The sequence below is a fragment of the Gorilla gorilla genome, chromosome 2, assembly GCF_029281585.2.
Source record: "Gorilla gorilla gorilla isolate KB3781 chromosome 2, NHGRI_mGorGor1-v2.1_pri, whole genome shotgun sequence".
NCBI lineage: Eukaryota > Metazoa > Chordata > Mammalia > Primates > Hominidae > Gorilla > Gorilla gorilla.
In genome coordinates this window covers 17,226,113-17,248,358 of record NC_086017.1, presented here as the reverse complement: position 1 = coordinate 17,248,358, position 22,246 = coordinate 17,226,113, and the positions used below count along the sequence as shown (strand labels likewise).

At 37.6% G+C, this 22,246-nt stretch overlaps 1 protein-coding gene across 4 annotated transcripts in view; it reads right to left on the bottom strand.

Moving 5' to 3' along the window:
* GRM7 (glutamate metabotropic receptor 7) overlaps positions 1-22,246 on the bottom strand; it is an 892,306-nt gene that overhangs the window by 307,746 nt on the left and 562,314 nt on the right. For all 4 annotated transcript variants that reach the window (XM_055383687.2, XM_004033530.5, XM_004033531.5 and 1 more), the window contains exon 5: positions 18,936-19,076. In XM_055383687.2, coding sequence (XP_055239662.1) covers positions 18,936-19,076 — 141 coding nt within the window. The remainder of the gene's footprint in view (positions 1-18,935; positions 19,077-22,246) is intronic.

The window sequence follows — 22,246 nt, the reverse complement described above, 5'->3', positions numbered from 1 at the left end:
ATTACGATGATACTATTTTTACAGTGACATGACAACATGAAAAACTTAGGGTTGAATTTAACAAAAATATATACACGATCTATATAATGAAAATAAGAAAACAAGAGAGAAATCAAAGATTTAAATAAACGGAGAGGTATATGATGTTGATGAATTTAAAGTCTCCAATATTAAGATGTCCATTTTCTCCATATTGGTATAGAGATTGGATGCAATTGAAATAAAACTGCTGCTTCTCTTATTTGGGTGTGTACTAAAGAATTCACAGATGAGACAGGATGAGAGCATTTTTATCACAATACAGACAAAATTCTATTTTCATTCCCATTTTTTGTAAGCCTTCTACAGATATTCAACATTCCTTAGGGAATATATTTTAGTTGTGTCAATGAATATGGCATGGATATCTTTTATCAAGAATAGTCCTGGAAGAAAACTGCTCAACAGAAGAGATTGGAAAAGATACTTGGATCATGACCTATAGAATTACTTATGCCTCAATCACTTTCATGGCATCATTCACATTATTTTTCACCATATAACCTTTATACTGAAACAAAGTAAGGCAATATGGCAGGATTCACTGGTCTGTCTCACCACATATCCTTCTACCTGGCCTAACCAAAATGACAGGATAGCTTACTGAAGACTCAGTTATTGTGCCAGCTAGTAGACAACACATTGCTAAGTGGGGACAACATCCCACAAGAGGTGGTATGTGCTTTTAACAGGAACCAATATATAGTGCTGTTTCTCCATCAGAAAGAACACGGAGCTCTGGGAAGGAATGGAAGTGTAAACACGTGCATCACTATTATGCCAAATAACTCATGTGCAAACACAATGTTTTCCATGGGGGCACATTTGATCTCTGCTTATGTAGACTTCTTGATTCTCAAGATGAGAATGTTTGCACCAGGGTACATAAAAATGATTCCAGTGAACTGGAAGCTGAGACTGCCACCTGGCCATAATAAAATATTCTCTTTGTCTTCAGAGTCATGCATTTTCACCATTATTGTGTCCATAGAAGGTTTCTTCCTTCCTCTCTACTTTCCTTCTTTATTTTTTAATTGTGGTTGGCATAGTCTGGCTTTCCTTGATCTATGGATTATTGTCTTTCTTCAGTTGTGAAAATTCTTCAGTCATTATCTGTTTATAAATTCCCTCTTTTCCATTCTCATTATTCAATTCTGGGATCCAGGGCTGATTAGTGTTGCATTAACTCCCTTATCCTCCATACACTTCCATATTTGCTATCCTTTATTGTCCTGTGCTGCATTTTCTTTCAGATATATGTTCTAGTTCAAGCATTCTCTCTTTGACTGTGTCTCATCTTTTTTAACCCATCCATTCAGTGTTTTATCATTTTTGATAGCCTTCGTTTGATAGAACACATTGGTAGGATTCCACATTTATTCATCTATTTTATGCATGGTTTTATTCTAAATCTATTATTTCTAATTTTTTTTTTTTTTTTAAACTAGATGCCCGGCTGGGCATGGTGGCTCACACCTGTAATCCTAGCACTTTGGGAGGCACAGGAGGGAAGATTGCCTGAGGTTAGGAGTTTGAGACCAGCCTGGCTAACATGGTAAAACCTCATCTCTACTAAAAATACAAAAAAGTTAGCAGAGCGTGGTGGCACATGCCTGTAGTCCCAGCTACTCGGGAGGCTGAGGCAGGAGAATCGCTTGAACCCAGGAGGCAGAGGTTGCAGTGAGCCAAGATTGTGCCACTGCACTCCAGCCTGGGCAACAGAGCAAGAATCGGTTTCCAAAACAAACAAACAAAAACAACTAGATGCCTTGGTTTACTTATATATATTATCTTTGTTTACACTGGCATTCACTCCTAGTGTTTTCTTTGTGTTTTATCAGCTTTAATTATCAGGTAATAAGGGTTGATTAATTTTAATTTAAAATTTTTGACTGAGGCCTAAAGAAGACATTCTTTTCTTGAAAATAATTCCTGCTGGAATCCAGAAGGCAAAACCCACCTGCTGCTACTTTATTTCTCCCAAAGCAGTTCCAGCTTCATGCTTGAGTCTCAGATTTAGCAACTCTACCTTGTAGCTTGTTCGGGGCCCTTTGGAGTATCTGGGAAGCCACACTGCTCCAAGTCAAGTCAGTCCCCTAACCTAACTTTATGGCCCATCAGGCTTCTTCTCAGGACTAAAGAAAAATAAAAAACATCGTGCCAGGTATTTAAACCTTAATAGTTAGCATTTGAATGCATATTTATTTCTCTACAACAGAGTCTACATATTGCTCCACATACATCTGTTGGTACTCCCATAACTACCAAATTCAGGTTGTCCAATATTCATAGAGTGTACTGCGGTGAACAACAGTTAACATTCATGCAATGTTTTCTACACTCCCAAAACTGTCCTCACCACTTTACATTCATTATCTCACTTAATGAAATAACCATCCAATGAGGTGTTTGCTATTATTATTATTGACTCTTTATGGGCAAGAAAACTGAGACTTGATTTAAATAACTTACCCAAAGTTATACAGATAACAAGTGGCGAGTCAAGTTACCGAACTCCAGCTGTTTGGCTCTCAGTCCAATGTGTGAATATTTTTAATAGAAGTGCATTCTGCATACAGTGTATGCAGTTCATAAGTGAACTGTTTAAGCAGTTTTGACAAATACATATCAATATGAAGAATATTTCATCCCCCAGAAATCTTCCCCCACTAAGAAGGAACTATTGCTTTGTTATCTAGCACTATAAATTAGTTTTGTCTATTCAAGACTTTCAAATAAATAGGATCATACAATATGTAAGTTGGGGGTCTGGATTCTTTCACACAGACAAAAATTTTGGAGATTTATTCATTTTGTTGCATATATCAACAATCCATTCTTTTTTTAAATGATAGATATTATTCTACTGATTGTATAGACTAGAGTTTGATAATTCACTTTCTTTTTGATGCACATCTGGGTGATTTCCAGTTTGGGGTACGTGTGTCAAGTTAGCCCGACATAGTTTCATGAGTGCCGGCTGAAGATGTGGAACCCCTGGTTCAGGGCCAAGCACAGCAACAAGCACAGTCATTATGTTTGCACTGGGCCCCTCCCCACGACTCCCTCAAGTCCAGTGGGGGTAATGCAGAATGGTCTAGGTGGATGCAGAAGGCATAATGGGTTTGTGTTCCATCAGTCAAACTCTGGGCTTCAGAAACTCAAATCTTTTATAAAGGACTTTAAGCAAGCCTATTTGACCTTTGCTCCCGAGAGGATATTATCTTTATTATATTTGTTAGTAAGCAAACTTCCCTATACTCCATACAGATACCCTATCTGTATCTTCTGAGACTATTTGCTACAGAAACATCTCGAAAAGATAATCAGTGCTTCTATTTGCAAAATAAGCAGAAACAAGAGAGGCCAATGGAGGACTGTCCCCCCAACTGGGCTATTATGAATAAGCCGATGCGAACATTTCTGCACAAGAGTTTTGTAGACATATGTTCTCATTTCTCTTGGATAAATGCTTAGGAGTAGAGCTGTATAGCACAGATCGGTACGTGCCTAACTTCTAAAGAAGTGTTCTAAAGTAGTTATAACATTTACGTTCTAACAGCAACGCATAAAGTGCTGGCTCCTCCATATCTTCTCTGATCTTAGATGTTATCAATATTTTTCATTTTATTTCTGCATAGTAGAATTTCATTGTGGTTTAATTTGGATTTCTCTGGTGAATTATGACAATGAACATTTTTCTTGTATGCCTCCTGGCCCATTGTATGAAATCTAACAGCTCTCCTTGCCAAACATCTTAGAAGTTGAACATCCCAGGTGACCTAAATTTTCCACTGGAAGAACACAGAAGTTCAGAAGGCCACAGGAATATGGCCAAAATTTACTTATTTATTCAAAAAAGATTCTATAGGCTGCAACCATTAAATTATACTTTATAAGATCACAACTACTTCCAAGTAGTTTTTCATTTTTAATTTTATATTTACTTATTTATTTGAGATAAGGTCTCTCTATAGTATCCATGCTGGCCTTGAATTTCTGGGCTCAAAGTAATCCTGTCTCAGCCTCTGAGTAGCTGGAACTACAGGCATGCACCACCATGCCCATCTCACTACTTCCAAGTTGTAAACTGCAGCTAATTCTGTGCTATTTAATACATATTTTAAGGAGCCAGTTAGAGCATAATTTTTCTTTTGTGGTTTCTAAATGAGCTAAAGGAAACAGCTTATAAGATGTTTAAATCATATTTCCCTAAGGGTTTAAAATTTTTCCAAGGAAAAATTAGGCATTGCTTATGTTTTATTTTTAAATTGTGTTAACTCTTTAATGCCAGGGAGATGCCACTTCTATGTATAATTGTTTATTGTTTACAAGAGTAGAGTAAAATACTTTGGTTCAAATTCCAGTGCTGCCAGATGCTAGCCAAGTGACTTTTCGGCAAGCCACTTAACAAACCTCCGAGAACTTTACTTTTATCTTTCTTTGTAGTAGACTGTAAATATTACCAGCTCTGCCAACTCTACTGAGTTGTAGGGAGGATCAAATGACACGGGGGTATTCAAAACAATTTGACGACTCTAAAGTGCATCTCATAAAAAAGATAAATCTATACCCAAACATATGGAAAAATATTCAACCTTGCAAGTTTTCCAAGAAATACAAATCAAAATAGAGATAACATTTTAGTAGTTTTGCCAATGGCTGAATAAATTAGTAGAGTGCTTTCAGAAAATGGCTTAGCAATATATTTCAATTGTCCAAAAATGTTTGTACTCTGAATCAGTAATGACAAAAATAGGTACTGTGCATTTTATTGTCATTTACCACAGGCTTCCTATGTCAGGCATTGGACTAAGCACTTTACATGTAGTAACTCATTCAGTGCTTCTCCTTAAAACACAAAACAAAAAAAAAACAAAACTCTATCATCATTATTATTATCATCAACATTTTAGAAATTAGAAAACAGGCACAGAGATGCAAAGTCACTTGTGTTAGGCTTCATAGCTAATGAGGCAGGAATTGAAATTGATTTAAGGCAATTTAGCTTCCAAGTCTTTGTTCTTTACTACTCCATTTAACAACTTCTAGAAATGCATCCCAAGAAAGCAATTCCGCTCAAAAAGAAGAAGCAAGAGTTATTGAGTTATGGCCTGATGTGTTTTAAACATACCTGCAAACTTCACAAATAATTTTAGTGAAATTTCTGCAAACGATAGGATACGAAGTCACTGGCTTATTATATAATATTTTAATGAAGAAAATTAACAACAGATATAGTGTGTATGTTTCATAAGGTAAAAAATACAGTTTAAAGGTACCTGAATTTCTTATTATTATTCTGGGGTCACAGAATTACCAGAATTGGGGGTTCTGCCTGTGCTTGCATTGTAAGTTTTCCCCTTTTGTGCTGAAGTGTATAGAAATCATCAGGACAAGTAGTTATTGGACACCTTATGTCTGACTGTGTGGCTGTTAAGGACCACACAGGACTATAAATGGTAGGCAAACATCTTCCCATGAGTGACAAGACCAGGACCACAACCCGAGTGATATCATGAGCAGTTCTTTCTTTTCATGAGTAAGCACTCATGAATGTACACTTTTCAAGAGTAAGCACTCATTAATAGTACAGAGTGAATGAGATATCATTCACCATTTTAATGAAAGAACACACACTATTGTGTTGAAATCACAAGAACATTAAAAGCAGGCGAACAATCAAACAGGCTGTCCCAGGAGAAAAAAAGTTGAGCCACAGTTAGGCACTTTCCCAGATTTACGACCTCTGCAAATTTTCTCCATCAGAGAAGTGAAAGCTCTTTTCAAGGACAGTCTTTTCTTTGCCCACATTCTTTCCCTACACTTGGATAACAAAATAACTAGTCATTGAATGGCAGAGAGACACTCCTTGGTGGACCAACTCAAAAGAGCACAAAGCCTAGAGTAATGAGCTCTTTTAGAAACAATGGTATAAGCTCCTTTCAGAAACCCGTGTTTTCTGTCCCCAAACACAGAAGCCTGTAGACATATAGGTCACTCCGTATCTTTTCTTTGCTTCTGTAGTGGCTGGTGCTGGGTCCTAAATGTTTTGCACATCATTTTCCCTATGAGGGGTCTCAACCCAGGTGGACAGCTTGGAACAAAAGAAACAAAAAGAAACATAAGGTTTTGAAGTCTGCCAGACCTTGTTTTGGATTCTGGCTCTGCCATTTTCTAACCAGCGACTCATGTCATTAACCTCGCTGACCCTGAGCTGCCATTTTGTGCTGTGTGACCTTGTGCAGATTGCTATGTCTTCCTGCGCTTCCATTTACTCACTTATAAAATAGCAAAAATAATCTCAGAGGGGAGTAAAAAAGATCAATTGGGTTTTTACCTTTCTCAACTAAAACTGGTGGATAAAAGTGGGACTTTTGAAGATCACTATCATCTGTGCAAAGTGCTTAAGTGAGTGACCAATGCATAGCAAAGTGTTCAACAAATATTGCTTACTGTGCTTTTTAAAAAGATGCACAAAATTAAAATCTTCAGTGTAAAACTTCCAAAAATATAAAAATTTTTATTTATTTCTATTTCTATTCACCTACAGGAATAGGTATTTGCAGGAAGAGACATCATCATTTAAGAAAGTACCCAGTAAGCATGGGTTATTTTATTATTTTTACTATTAGGGTTTTAACACTTTATGCAATTTCTTCCTCATAACACATAAAATGCAATAATTCTTCATAACATAAGAGCATAAGAGCATAACATAAGAGCACTGAATGTAACAATGATCAATGCAGAGAAGATGTGGTCAAAGCTGAGAGACCAATACATTTCTTAATTCTCTATTCCTGTAAATTCATTTTAAAGAACAAATGGCTAATATATTACAGTTTATTGAATTTTGGGATTTTCACATTTTTCCTTAAAGTGGGAACACTTGTCAATTCAAATATATGCAGATGTTGCTAATTTCCTTTTGTGTCTTGTGGAAAACAACATAATGGACTTCTGAAACATTTATCACATGCAGCCCAAAAGATCCTACAAAGTCTCTGATTCAATCTATTTGCCCAGGATAGTCTTCCAGCAAAAGATGCTGCTTCAGTGTTCTAAGTGCAGCAAGCTGAGCACCTTTAGGGAAACACAAGCACAAATCATCTCCTTCTTCTCCTCCAATCTGATCAATTGCATTGAAATGTTTTATGCAAAGCAGATTTTTGGTTTTAAGCCTGGAAAGTAAAATTAGTAGTTTCTCAACAACCACTTGTAGTTCCAAAACAAGTAGTTCCTCAACAACTACTTGTTAAACTCCTACTGTAAGCCTGATACTGGCCTAGGGCTGGGGATGTGAAGATGGGGATCAACAGATATGTGAGCAGTTGGTTTTATGGAGCTTGAAGCCAAGTACGAGAGAGACATTCACCTCATATGCACACTGAGGAGCACAGTGTCACAAACAGGCAAGTGTCTCTCAGAAGGACAGGAAGGTGGCAGAGCAGATAGTAAAGAACCTGCCCTAGATTGTGATGGGAGCTTCAGTGGAGACTCCCTTAAAGAGGTGACACTGAGATGTGAAGAGTGAGTGATTGTCAAAAGTTGTATCGGGGAAAAAAAAAATCCAGGCAGAGAAACAGCATATACAAAGGCCCTGTGGCAAGAAAAATGCGGACACCTCTAGAGAACTAGAACATCAGAGTCCCAGGAGTATGAGATACGGCCTTGCTACCAGGTGCCCTACAGACCATGCTGAGGTTTAGTCTTGTAGAAACCTGACCAACATAGAGAAACCCTGTCTCTACTAAAAATACAAAATTAGCAGGGCGTGGTGGTGCACGCCTGTAATCCCAGCTACTCGGGAGGCTGAGGCAGGAGAATCACTTGAACCCGGGAGACAGAGGTTGTGGTGAGCCGAGATCGCACCATTGCACTCCAGCCTGGGAAACAAGAGCAAAACTCCATCTCAAAAAAAAAAAAAAAAAAAAAAAAAAAGAAAAGAAAAAAGAAAGAAAGAAAGAAAGAAAGAAAGAAACAACATATGATATGGCCACTGAAATGTCTTAAATGTTGAGGAATTAGTTTTACATGTTAAAAATAGCGCCAATCTATACTTTTAGTGCTTCTTAAAACTCAGTAACACTTATGTGGCAATCTCAAAACTCATCCAAGGAAAGAAAGAATCTATTGATATATACTCTGTGCTGGAAGCGTGATTTATAGTCATGCTAACAGCCACACAGGCAGACATTAGAAGTCCAATAACTACTTGTCATAGTGATTTCTGTACACTTCAGCACAAAAGGAGAGCCGTTTCAGCTTGGTTCTTGGCATCTTTTTCTTTGTATTCTTTTTTGTATTTTTTTAAATTTAATTTTAAAATGTAACTATTTATTATAAACTTGACCAGAACCTGTGTGTAACCGTTGCATTTTTTCTCTAATAAAAAAGCAATAGCATCTTGTAATCCAACATTTTCCTTCCATAGTAAATTGCCCACTTCTGCCAGTGTGTTCGACCACTTTGGTAGCTCAATTTACAACTGCTACTCCAAAAGTCCTTTGAGTTTCTTAAAGGTATTATTTTGTACCACCTTGGTTTCACACTATTTCAGTCTCCAGCATCTGCTTTAACAAGGCTGCCGACTTGTGTTTGGCCTACCCTAAATGGACAGAAGGTCCCAAGCAAATGAGATATATTCAGAGAGAATTTTATAGTCAGGGCTACAATTCCCTCTTGTATAACTATGCTGCCTCTGAACAAGGAGTTTGAGCTCTGTCTTTTCTCTTTGTACAGACTGCTAGCTTTTTATCATTATAAGAAAGTTTGAACATAAACTCGAAAATATGCCCTATTTTAATTTCAAGAAAGGAGAAAAGAAACAAGGTCAGCTCACTTCTCCACTACAGCTGCTTATCAGTGCGGACCAAAACGGATCAATCCAGGATCATTATCAAACATGTTCTACTATGAGCCCTTATGTGCCTGGGTGTCACAGACTGAGGAAATTGCTATAGAAGCAAACCTACGAAGTTACCGAAAAATGAGAAACTATCTATTTGTGTTCAGTTTTCCAAGGGTCTTGTGAGGCAACTAGGCATGAGAGGAGAAACAGCATAGGGAGAAATAAGCTCTATGTACCATTGGGTTGATCCATCTGAACCACAATTTCATCACGTGTATAATGGAAATAATAACCTCTCATGGACAGTCAGGGCTGCTGTGATCATCTCTGCTGTCTACACATTCCTGGAAAAATTGTCTACTGTTATTTTCTAGCTCAGTCTCTTACTTGTTTCTTTCACAGCACTAATCACAACTTGTAATTATTTTCCATATCTGCTTTTGGTTTTCTTTCTGCCTCCTGTACTGGAATAAAAGCTCCCTGAAAGCAAAGACCTTGCCTGTGTTCTCTGGCTCTGCACAGAAACTGGCCCAGTGCAGCTCACTTGTCATGCACTTGTTGAGTAATTAAATGAGTGACAGAGTACATGATTAAATGAGTGTATGTACTTAGTTGTTGCGATTATTAAATTTTTCTCGTTGGTAGCTATACTCTCAGAGAAGTCACAAAGTGTCTCCAAGGTTCTTGTCTTTTGTATCAACCTGTAAAAACAGGGCATTACTTACCCTGACTATCTCACAAGGCTGATATGGGGATCAAGTAGAATAACGTAAACATATACAAGTTTTTATTATGTGCCTAGCATGATATAAGGCAACAGGTATTTAAGGTAAAGGAAGAATAATGCTTTATATGAAAATAAAGATGGGCTACTTAAGTCATGGAGGAGCCCTAACTTTTCTTGTTTCTTTTTCCTTTTTTTTTTTTTTTTTGTTTTAAACGAAGGCCAAAAGTAGGATCAATCACCGCTATCAACAAAGACAACCACAACAATGGCACCTAAACCCGTTGAGCGCCCTCTATCCCTACCAGGTATTGCTCTATTTAATTCTTGTGAATGAGCCCATATAGTAGGGAATGTTGTTATCCCTCCTTTACAGATGAGGGGATGGGAAAGGCCGTTGGGAATGTGTGAGTAACTTGCCCACGGTGACACAGTAACAGAAACAGCTGGGATTCAAACCCAGGGAACCTGACTCAAGTCTTAACTTCTTTTATGAACAAATTAGTGAGATTGAAGCAGGCTGCTTGAATATTGTGTTTCTACACCAGTGAGGCTGTACTTAAAGCCAGCACCCAGCTTTCAGTGCCCAGGACGGTAAACAATAAATACTATTTAAAGATGAGAATGAAAAAATTAGCAGCCTCCATATGTGTTCGCCCACATACCTGGATCTCCTCTTCACAGAATCAGGGGCACAAAGTTAGAATAGCTCTAGAAAGTTTTTATCTGGAGATATATATATAGTTGATATTTATTTTGTGATCCCATTTTATTCTGTAGAAAAATAAATATGATGCTATACATACCATAAAAACCTAAAATGCTTTTTGTATCCATATTTCTCTTTGGTGGGTGGGGGTGGGGGGCAGAAAGCCTCTATTACTAGAAACTCTTCTAAGGAAGACTATATTCTACTGTAGCTTGCTTGATGATACTTGATAAGTCATTCCACAACCCTTTCTTATACCTACTAAAATGACTCTAAGCATCCGATTTATAATACTTCTATTGCTTATAAGGGCACTTTGTTTACGAGAACTGTTGCTGAGAAGATGCATATGAATTAATTTCCCTAGTTCAGGAATTCCTTCTCATTAACAGGCAAGCCTGACAGACTTTCTGAATATGGAAAGGCCATAACTCCCAATTTTAAAGACGTTGCCTGTTGGAGTTAATGAGAAAGAAATGACACACAGCTCAAATAATTATGGCTTCTAGCATTTATGGAAAGAGCTTTGCCTGAATACTCCCGGGATTTCAAGTTGGTGTTCCACTGTTTGGCTTGCTTCTGCACAGAATTAAACACAGTTGCTATGGGTGACTTCAAGTGCTGCATGGCAGGAAAAAAACTGAGGGACTGTGCTCTGAATTAAAATGGCATTCAGTAGAGACCCCTTTTTATGCTTTGAAGAGTTGGTGGCTGAAGGAAAAATTTATTTACTGCAGGGTCCATCTATACACCTCTATTTCATAAGGCTGAAGATATCCAGTCTCCACTTGGGCATCTGGTCAAGATTTGGGAAAATGAGCTTTGTGAGTAAAATCAAAGATCTGGCTTGCCATCCATCTACTTTGCTTGTACTTCGGTTAGTGTCATATGGTAATATTCTAACATATTAATATATCAACAAATGTGCCTTTTATCTCCTCTCCACCATTTATTTTCTAACCATGGTAGTTTCAGAACTCTTCTTCATTGCTTTTGGGAAGGATGGTTATAATAAAACACAGAAGAACAATGGAAGTAAAAAGAAAATAATAATAATAAATAAAAGACTGATCTTTGTGTTCTAAAAGCCAGTGTTATATGGTCAGTACTTGGCTCTGTGCTTCAAAAATACTGAAGTATTAAGGACATGAAACATATGCCATACACAAAAAATAATGGAAGGATATGAATGGATCTAGATTAGTCTCCTCGCCCAGCCTGTAATCAAGACATTCAGGAGTGACAGATGAGAAGGGAGAAACTAACGGGATATGTAAAAGTTAAATGCTGGTATAAGCTCCTGAAGAGCTCCTAGGCTCTGCAGAGCCAGTCAGTACAGTTGCCACTAGGCACATGTGGCTGTTTACGTTTTAAATAATTTTAAAAGTCAGTTCCTTAGTTGCATTAGCCATGTTTCAAATGCTCAGTAGTCAGAAAATAAAATATTTCTGTCATTGTAAAAGGTTCCGTTGGTCAAGGCTTGTCTAAAGCAAGGGATCATTTGTTTATGGTCCATTTGTTTATATATACTGTGGTTGCCTTGTGTTATGGGAACAGAGTAGTTGTGTCAGAAACAGCCTGACCCATAATGCCTAAAATATTTACTACCTGCCCTTGAGAGGAAAAGTTCAATGACCTGATCTAAAGGGATGGAACACTGAGCAAAAGTTTACTGCTATGGCCCTGTTTTTTGAGTGTTTGAGACAAGGTCTCACTCTGTCACCTAGGCTAGAGTGCAGTGGCATGATCACAGCTCACTGCAGCCTCAACTACCTGGGCTTAAGTGCTCCTCCCACCTCAGCCTCCCAATGTAAGTAGCTGGGACCACAGATGTGTGTCACCACTTCTGGCTATTGTTTTCTTTTTTTACTGTTTGTAGAGACAGGGTCTTGCTATGTTGCCTGGGATTTGGCCCTATTTTTTAAAAATACAGTATTAAAAAATGTATTTTACTCCTTTAAAAAAAACAAAAACAAAAACAAAAAACTGAAGAGCTCCTAGGCTCTAGAACCTCCAGCAACCATGGTCACAGGAAGGACCTGGAGTCATCAAAACCACAGTTGTACCTGGAGAAGCCCTGAGGTCACCACCAAGAGTCCATGCTGCAGTAGCCTTCACATCTTCACTACTAAGGGCAGGAATGGACAAGGTGCATTCCTGGAGATGGATTCATGGCTAGTGAAAACTCATGCATGCCAAAGGATCAGAGCAAAGCCTCACAGATAATTTTCAAGTCCTGGGCTTTAAAACAAATCTCTTTGTAACTAAGGTCCAGGCCTGTGGACCACGTGGGATAAAGGGTTTTAAAAAGATCGAATTTCTACAAAACAATAGGATGGAGATTTGAAAAACAAAGTGAAGTTATAGAAAACAACCAAAAGTTCATTTTTTTGCACTAGCAATTTTATGATCTGAGATTTGTACCTATTACAATACACAACCATACAGAAGGCTATGCTAATTATTGCCCTCAGAATCAAGCATTGCCTAATCATCTTGCTTATCTTCTCTCAGATTTATCCAGCGGAATAATTGGCAATTAACATAGGTGGCGCTATGCTTCCCTTGAAAAGAGGTTAAATTTTTGTTCTTAAATGCCTTTACAAAATTTATTGATTTTTAAATAATACAAGAAGATAAACTTTCATATTTAAGTGACTTAAAAGCAAACCCATAGAGTTAGCATGACACTTACTATGATTTAATGTTACACTAAAGTCTATTTTTAACAATTACACGTGAAAAACTGGTCTAGAAATATAATTACCTTTTATGGGCATGGAATTTTTATTCAATACCTTACATTCCAAAAAGGATTTAAAGAGGTGTCCCAAAAACAATGAGGATTTTAGATGTGACATTCAGACCACTTTAACTTGAAGAATCCTATGTTAATTGGTATTCCATGTATCTAAATGTTATTAACAAACTTACCCAAACAGTTGCTATAGAATGCCTTACTAAATCCTCAAAGTTACATACCTTAGCTTTTCTGTAAGGATTTAGTATTTAACATTCATTTTTAAATAAATGAATTAACAAGCAAAGATTCTTAATAATTTGATACATTTCCAGTTCCCACAATTAGAGACAAGCCATTTATGGAGGTAGGTAGGGGAAGATTTAAGGGTGATGGTAGCAAGAGAGATGTCAACCAAGACTCCGATATTTAGAGATGAGTCAGAGAACCAAAAATTTAACAAAGAACCACATTAACACGTAATCCTTGCATGCTCACAGAGATTAAATCATAATTAATCTGTGGCAAGCCTCTGTTTAAGAAAGCACAAAGGTGTAAAAATGCATTTGACATTGCTTCTCATCAAAACGGTTTCAAAAAAGTCTTAGAGTACCAAAGAGTTAGACACTATTTATCTATAACATTTTGTTGTGGATTCCTCAGTCATGTTAAGTAAATTAGGTGCTGCAATAAAACATCTTTGTGACAATTAAAGGTCAATTCAGAATAGAATAATAAAATGACAGTGAGTATAAAAACTAATCAGTATAGTCATCAATTATTTCTGCACATATATTCTGAGCACTTGACTTTAAGTGTAATTCCTTTGTCTTGATAGTCTTGTTAACGAATTACATAGGCTCTAATGAGCCTGGGTCCTGGTAAAAATAAAAGACTCAAGAAATACATGGTTTATTCATTAACAGCATTTATCAACAGGCTTTTTGTTAGCTCCACTGAAAAGAGGACTTAAACTATTAGCTCTGAGAAGTGAGGTGTAAAGAAAAACACAGCTTAAGAATTCTGACCTCCCAAAATGTAGACATTTATCAGAGTATGCTCTTTAGCCCTTGATATCTTTCCACAGTAAACAGGGGTTGATTAGGGACACAAATCAAAACTGAATTTGCTTATTGTGTGACTTGAAAGCACTAGCAATGAAATATGAAGGCTTGTTACAAAAAATGTATGTCACCAATTTATTCATCTTCTGTCATCGCAAAAGAAAAACAAATCTCTGAATGTTAAATTGTCCCATCACCAGATGATGGATTTGTAAATGCTGAGTTCCTGCTTTTCAGCAAGGAGGTAACTCTAATGAATCAGTATTCACCAAGTGGCGTTTCATAGAACAGTGATATTAGTTAGACAAATGTTCTGGGTAAGTCACGAGTTATGACTGATAAGCCATAAGATGTTGCCCAGTCATAGGCAAACATATTCAGGTTCTCAGAACCTCCTTCTGAGTTTAAAAAATGCATTTGGGAGCTAAGATATTTGATGCTATTAGACATGTAAGGATACAGCTTCTCAGAAGAAGATGAGCAAATGTTGGGATATGAGATGTTGAGTGTTACACTCTTGGGGATGCCATTAGCTATGTAAGGACACAGCTCCTCAGGAGAAAATGAGAAAACTTTGGGATATGATGCTCTCTATAATGCACAGTGTGTGTCCAAATGTCATTGGGCCTTGGATACACACTCTGTGTCCAAATGTCTTTGGGCCTTGGACACACACTCTGTGTTAAAGCACCGAAATTTCTTAAGCCTTGAGCTTCATGTTTCACTCATAGCATAACATTGCATGACGCCTGTCTGCAAACTCTTTGATGCTCAATACATCACCCTATATAGTGTGCACCCCAGTAAAAATTCTTGTCTATACTTACGTATTTGTTTTCTTATTGGAGTTGATATACATCCTGATCTCTAAGGAGTGACACAGACAGAAAGATCTTCATGAATTCCTCACAGGCCACTGATTTCAGCCCAGAAGAGCAGAAAATTTCCATTGTTAGCTACGACTATGTGCTAGTAAAATTTCAGACCCTTTATTTAAATTAACTGATTTAATCCACTCAACAATTTTGAATGTAAGGTTTTACTATTCTCACTTCAAAAATAAGAAATGGCTTTGAGAGGTTAAAAACATGTTATCCAAGCTCTCACAGGCATGTGTGGTTATGGATGTCCTTAGAACAGAAGCTTAGATCTTTTTGATTCCAAAACCAATGGTTTCTTAACCACTGTGGTACAATGTTCCTGACCCCAAGATGGCCTCAATCTCTTTTTGCAGAGATGTCACTTCATTTGTGTAATGTTCCTTCTTTCATTGACCCTTAGTATCTCCATTGAAACATATTATTCCCAAAGCGGTCATACTCTAAACTGGTCTTTGTGCCAGCAGCATCCTGGCAAGTCTCAAGGGTGAACACACTCAGCTGGTGGGCTGTGGGTAGGGGAACATAAATACAACGCAGAAAAAAATCACATCTGATCTTTCTGCCTGCAAATGAAAATGGTATGTGGTAAACTCTTTAGAAGAGATGACTATGTGTATATCTAGCATTGTCTCCATGAGAAAACATAGCTCTTCTATGAAGTAGCATGAATGGCATTAATCCTGTCAAATGGAAGTTGTGTTTTCTGTGGTAGCTTGGACAACCACATACTTGCTGAACTGCATTTCACGCTGAGTGATTACACCCAATATATCCCATGAGCAGGATGGCTCACTGCGAATGCCTGATCTATATCAATGGTTATTAGGCTACTCCGAAGGAAGGTAAGAGGAAGAATGTCTAGCTCTCAGATTGTCACATCTTGGGATTTGGTATCAAGGAAAGTGGGAATGTTCTTGAAATACTAAAGAATGCGATAAAATCCCTTGCTTTAAGACTTTAGGTGGACATGGATAATTTACAGAAATAAAGATTACATAGTTGTTCGGGTCATTTTCTATAAGAATTCATGCACATCTAGCCCTAAGTAAAATTATGAAGTATGAACAGCTTATCTCATGCTTCTTAATGAATATTTTTCAATAATTATTATTCCTCTCATGACTTTGCATTTTCTTGTGATTTTAGAACTCATTGTTATACTCTGACCTCAGTAATTTGCTCTCTCCAAACAGTATGGGTCTCATTCCTCATCTTTAAAACTTGTCAAATGGCTGATTCAGTGTTGGTCTACTTGCAGCTAATATACAACAAATATTGCTTAGTATGGCTAAGGAGGCTACCCAGCCCAAAAGAAAAAAAAAAAGGCCTACATTTTAATTTGTGCTCACATCTTAAGAGGGAATGTTATATTAATAAGACTTCCTTTTTCTTTAGCAGAGCCAAGTCACAGAGAGAGCTCTGTGAAGGGGGCTATGTTCTACAGTCCTCAGATAAAAACATTCATTGTATTCACAGCGCAGATCTTCAGTGTTAGACTACTCAGCTAGCCTGCTCATCTGGGTACCCTTTCTAACATGCCTGTTCTAGTGTTTTAAAATCTAGTTACCAAAGCATGCAACCAGGTTACCTTTCCCACTGATTCTTCACTTCCAAATTGAAGTATACTTACATGTAAAGATTTTTTAAATAGTATTTTTTGGAATACTATCAAAGAAAGATGTACATATGGTTGGATTTGGAAAAAGGAAGGACAAGGAAAACAAACAAAATATGACCACCATATCAATAGGTGGAAGAGTAAGAGATACGGTAATGATAACAGTATCTACCTCCATTCCACATGGTACAGCTCATCACAAAGAAAGCGATGAGGAAGGAAAAAGGAAGGTGAGAATATACAAATATTTTGGGTACACTTATAATTTAGTGAATGTGATTATAAATATTCACATGGAAGAAACAGTTAGGAAGACACAAACACTTCTATTTCTATTTTTGTAAGGTAGAGGCTTGCATAATGATCTTACTAGTTTGTATAAACCCAAATTCTCAATGATCAGCCTGAAGCATAGCTCCACATAAAACAGCCTGTGTTTAAGCTCATAAAAGTCAGAGGTGTGGCCTCAGATTGCGACAATTCTAACGTCCATCAACCAATTCCACCTTCCAGACACTCTACAGAACACCAAATGTCAGAAAGAACCCAGGAAAACTGTCATCAATCATCTACATACTTCTGGTGCACTTGAATGTACCCTGTCATATAGACAAATTATCCAGATGTCAAGCTAATTTTTTCAGTTTCCACTTGAAAGCTTTGTGTTGCCTAGGTCTAGTCAATATTAAATTAATATTTTCCCTTTTCTCCCACTATTCTAGGGACCATATCTCAGAACTATTGTTATATAGCATGATCTGGAGAATATGGTTAATCTGATAGTCCAGTTGACTGAATGATACCTTTAATATATGCATCATACTTATTTTATATCATTATTGTTATTCATGTTTCTGGTCATATGTTGTACATTTCTCCTTTTTCACAGAAAACTCCTTGAGACTATATTTAAGCACTCTCAAAGACTTCATGGTGTTCCTGATACCATGTATTACCTGATTAATAGATGCTTGTTGAGTGGATTAATCTACATGTGGGTGACCAGTATTCAAACAGCTACATTACAAAGAGAGACTAGAGGCAGAACTGTGTCCCACATGAATGTGTCTTTCTTGATCATATATAAAACATTTAGCCTTATTACATTAGTATACCTGAAGGTCATCATTACAAATTGTAAAGGCTGATGTTTAAAGAGGTCTAGTTGATAAGATGGTAGATCATGTCATCCGCTTGTGTTAACACCCTTCCATGGTTACCACTGCTCTTAGGATAAAAGCCAAGTCCCACATACATCCTAAAATGACTTAGTTCTGGACCATCTCTCTACACCTGCAGCCTTGGCTCACACATTCTCTCTGTTCTGTGTACTTCAGTCATGTTTTTTCTGTTTTTCACAACCTCAGAAACACAAAAACTCCTCCTACTGCAAGCCATTTACCATGTTTAATCAGAATTCTCCAACCTATTTTCCTTCCCTAACCAGCCAATGTCCATTTCTTCATTTTATCTTGACTCAAGCATCATTCTCCCAAAAGGGTCTTTTGAGACAGCTTCTACCTTCAACATGAGTAAACTTCCTTAGTTATATGCCCTCATAACACTCAGAACATGGATTACAGTTTGTAATTACGAATTCGTTCGTGAGATCACTGGAATAAAGTCAAATTCCTTCCACCAGACTCTGGGCAACACAGAGGGAGGATTCTCACTTAGTTTGCTCACCACCAGATCCCCAGTGCCTAGCACAGTGCATAGCAGAAAGGAGTCACTCAGCAAATATTTGTGAGTGAATAAATGAATGAATGTGTGATTTTTCTTCTGACTTATTCACAGATATTTTTCATTTACAAGGTTACATATAAGGAGCTGTGAATATTTTAAATAGTAGGTAACTCATTAACTTAGACATTAATGAAAATCATTTGGGATTTTCATTATTCTAAACCCAATCACTCTGTTTCCTTAGTCAAGTATACTGTCCATGGTAACAGTTAAATCCGGCAATGGCATGGGATTTGTCAGAGAATTTTGTCTATGTGAAAATGACTTCATACTCCTGGCCGGAACTGAACAAGAGGATTCAAAGCAACATGACCCCTTCTGAATTCAAAGAATCACTGAAAATGTCAATTACTGCTAGATAGGCAGAAAAGAATACAGTCTTGTCTGTACGTCTTTTGTCCTGCAAGACGTATGCTCCTGTTCCATTTTCTGAACAATCTAGTAAAATTTAATTTACTTTTTCAATTTGTCTCCAGCCAAGCTTCCTTCTGTCAGCTATGCAGACATGTCAGTGCTAGCCACGTAGAGTAATAGGAGAAGGACAACGAGAATTAAATTACCTGTGCATTTGCGATCTGTGTCTTCTTTTTTTGACCCACTAATCGTCAACTTGCAGTTGAAGTTTTCCTCCCAGTATTCGGCAAACCATACATTTCTTCTGTTGTTTTCAAGTGTACGGGACGTAAAGTAGGCATCAAACCCTAAACAGAGTTAAATGAAAATGTCATTGCTTGCAGGGCACTGCTGGCACATTCAGAAATAAAAATAAAAGTGACTTTTTTTTTCTTTGTTTCAGTGAATTGGATCCTCTTGTGTGTCGACCGAAAAAAAAAAAATTAACAGAAGGAGGAAAAATATTCTAATTGCATTAATCCATGACTAAATTCCTAGTTCAATCTGACAGGTAGGTAGTTACTAGCATAATTTCCATTTGTAGGTGAGAAAACAGAGTTATAAGAAATAGTCACATGCCTAAGGTCAACCATTATGCCACATTCTGCATCCCTAACCATGTCAGCTCCTGATCCATGAATATTATTTTAAGAACCTCCTTTCACTTAGCAATATCCCATTATGTAATTGACTTTCTAGTCAAATTAGAAGGAAAAGTTTTTGAAGAGGTTGTAGGTGAACTGAGTCCAATATAAACCTCAATCCAATGTATAAAGAGTGTCCAGATGAGCAGGGACAAGGAGGCCAGGAACTCTCTAGCTTCCTCTTTAGGACAGTGTGACTTTAAATGTTCGTATGGGGTCATAAGATCTTGCAAGAGTCAGAGTGGAAAAAGATATGTGTTTCAGTGTCCCAAGGCCTAGGCTCAAATCCCAAATCTATGAATCTCACTCAGTCATGGAACCATGAGCAGGTACATACTTAACCTATACGATTTTCTTTCAATCCACCTGCAACAATGAAGACTACACCATCTCCTTCCCCCACAGTATCTTGTTTGTGGCAATGGAAAAACTTTGGAAACTTATAAAGTTGAGTTCTACGATCAAGAACCATAGGAAAAAAAATGGACTTACTTCCCAAATACTTAAATTATTCAAAGTTTTCCCTTACCTGTAAGGCCATAAAAATGGAATAATCATTACAATTACAAAAATAAGAAGTATTTTATGTACATTTTCTCATAAAATGTCACATCAATCAAAGGAAGTAGGTAGTCTCAGATCCATACTCTAAAGTTAAAAATGAAGGCTTAGAGAAGAATTTGGGCCTACATCTGCCTAATTCCAGACCCTGGTTTCTGACACCCATGCTACAGGGCAGTGAGTTTCACATTTTGGTGGGAATTGCAATCATTTGGAGAGCTGATAAAGAATACAGAGTCCAGCTCATTGAGGTAGGCAGTATCCGAGTCTTATTATTATTATTATTTTCAAGTTCCCTAGCAGATTGTCTTAGTCACCAACAGTCAACAACTACTGCTATGAAGCTCTTCCATGGCCCACTTACCAAGCCACTTCCTCTCTTTCTCTACTAGACGCTCCATCACCAACTTACTGTGTCAGCTATTGATTCCACAGGGCAACTGCGCCGTTCGACAAGTAGAAGAGCAAAACAATCATGTGTTCAGGTATTGGAATGGATAAGTCAATCAAAACGGTAAAACCCACTACACAGTCTGATAGTCCTGAGCCAAAGCCAGTTTCAAAAACGGAGCTCCTCTCAGACAATTCAAAGCAGCAGAAGCAGAGGTCAAATGGATATTATTCCATTTAGTTACTTCTTGCTGACTTGCCTCCTCTTAGCTGAGTCAGATTCTTTCAGGATCTAAGAGTCTGTTTATTCTTATAACTAGTGCAAAAAATAAATTAAGTCTTGAAGTTTGCCTCTATTCAATTTCGCTCACAAGGAATAAAATTGTCCACGAGAGACTTAAGTTTTTAAGAGAGATCTTGTTGTAGCCATGTATTTAGAATGCCTTGGAATATACTTGGCAGCTCTCTGGGTTAGGCACACACTATAGCTCTTCTTTATTAATGGCTATGGAGCTTCTGATACAGAACGGTTTAAAGTTTTCCCTCTGACTGAAGTCATCAAGCCGTCACTCTTGGTCTGTCATTGTAGTTCCTGCAACCTAAAGATTCTACCTATCTTGTTTTAGGAATAGGCTGTCCAATACAAGATATACAGTTACCACGGTGGAACAGAGGGAAAGTCAGGGGTAGAAGCAGAAATTAGAATAACTCTATTAATATAATTATGTATGTGTGTGTGTGTGTGTGTGTGTGTGTGTGTGTGTGTCATAGTGAATTGAGGTTTTTTTCTAAACTTTCTACTACAGCCAAGAAGAAAAGTAATCTGAACACATATCCCATTACTATTAGTTAAATTGTCAGGTATTTAAATATAAACCAAGGCACCAAGACCAGAATTTTGGTTCGCTGGCAACAGAATCAGAGTCATGTTAAAGGAAAAAGATCATTCTTTTATAAGGGGCAGATGGTATTTGTATTATGAAATTGTTCCTTTTATTAGACAGATAAATTTAATTTCAAAAATTAATCTCCAGGTGCTTCTGAAGCAAATGCCCCATTGGTTACATGTTGAGCAATATTCCTGTAATCTTGAAAGCAAACTTAGAACAACATAGAGAAAATGAAACGGACTTTAGCTGGTGTTAAGACCACACCAATCTGGTTCTTTCCTCTTTTAACTGGGTTGCTGCCCTCAAACACCCCTTGAAATTGGTGGCTGAGACAAGAGACTGCAAAACAAGAGAAACATAATTTATCCCAGGCGTCTCATTTGGGAAGTGACCTTTCCAGGTGAGAGAGAGTAAAAGCTCTTGCAAGTGTGTGGTATGAAGGGAAACCTATCAGAATGTCAAGAGGGGGTCAGAGGACACAGCTGTCTGCTCTGCCAGGATAATGGGAGCTAACAGATATTGATGGCGCTTCCTGTGGCAACCAGAAAGTGACCAGGAGTCCTGATGGCTGCCTTGTCAACACTAGTCATGTATTGGAGATTAGAACATCTCTGTTGGCCGAGGTGCCAGGGGGCACCCAAGGCTTCATTTCAACCAGCCTATAAACAGAGGGTCTGCTTCCTTCTTAGTAAGAATGGCCCAATGATTCAGAAAAATAAAGCTCCTGGCACATCATAGGCATATGACACTAACAGAATCAGTGAATGAAGCAATTAATAAAAAGAACAAAAGGAAATGACAAGAGGGAGAGAGGGAGAGAGAGAGAGAGAGAGAGAGGAGAGAGCAAAAAGAGAAAAGGGAAAAGGGGTGATGTTGGGAAGGGGAGGGGAGGGGAGAGAAGAGGGAAGAGAGAGGCATTGATTAGGGTGAGAAACAGGAATTCCCTGTTGCTGAGAGTGCAAATAAGTACAAAAATTTTAAAAAATAGGCCAG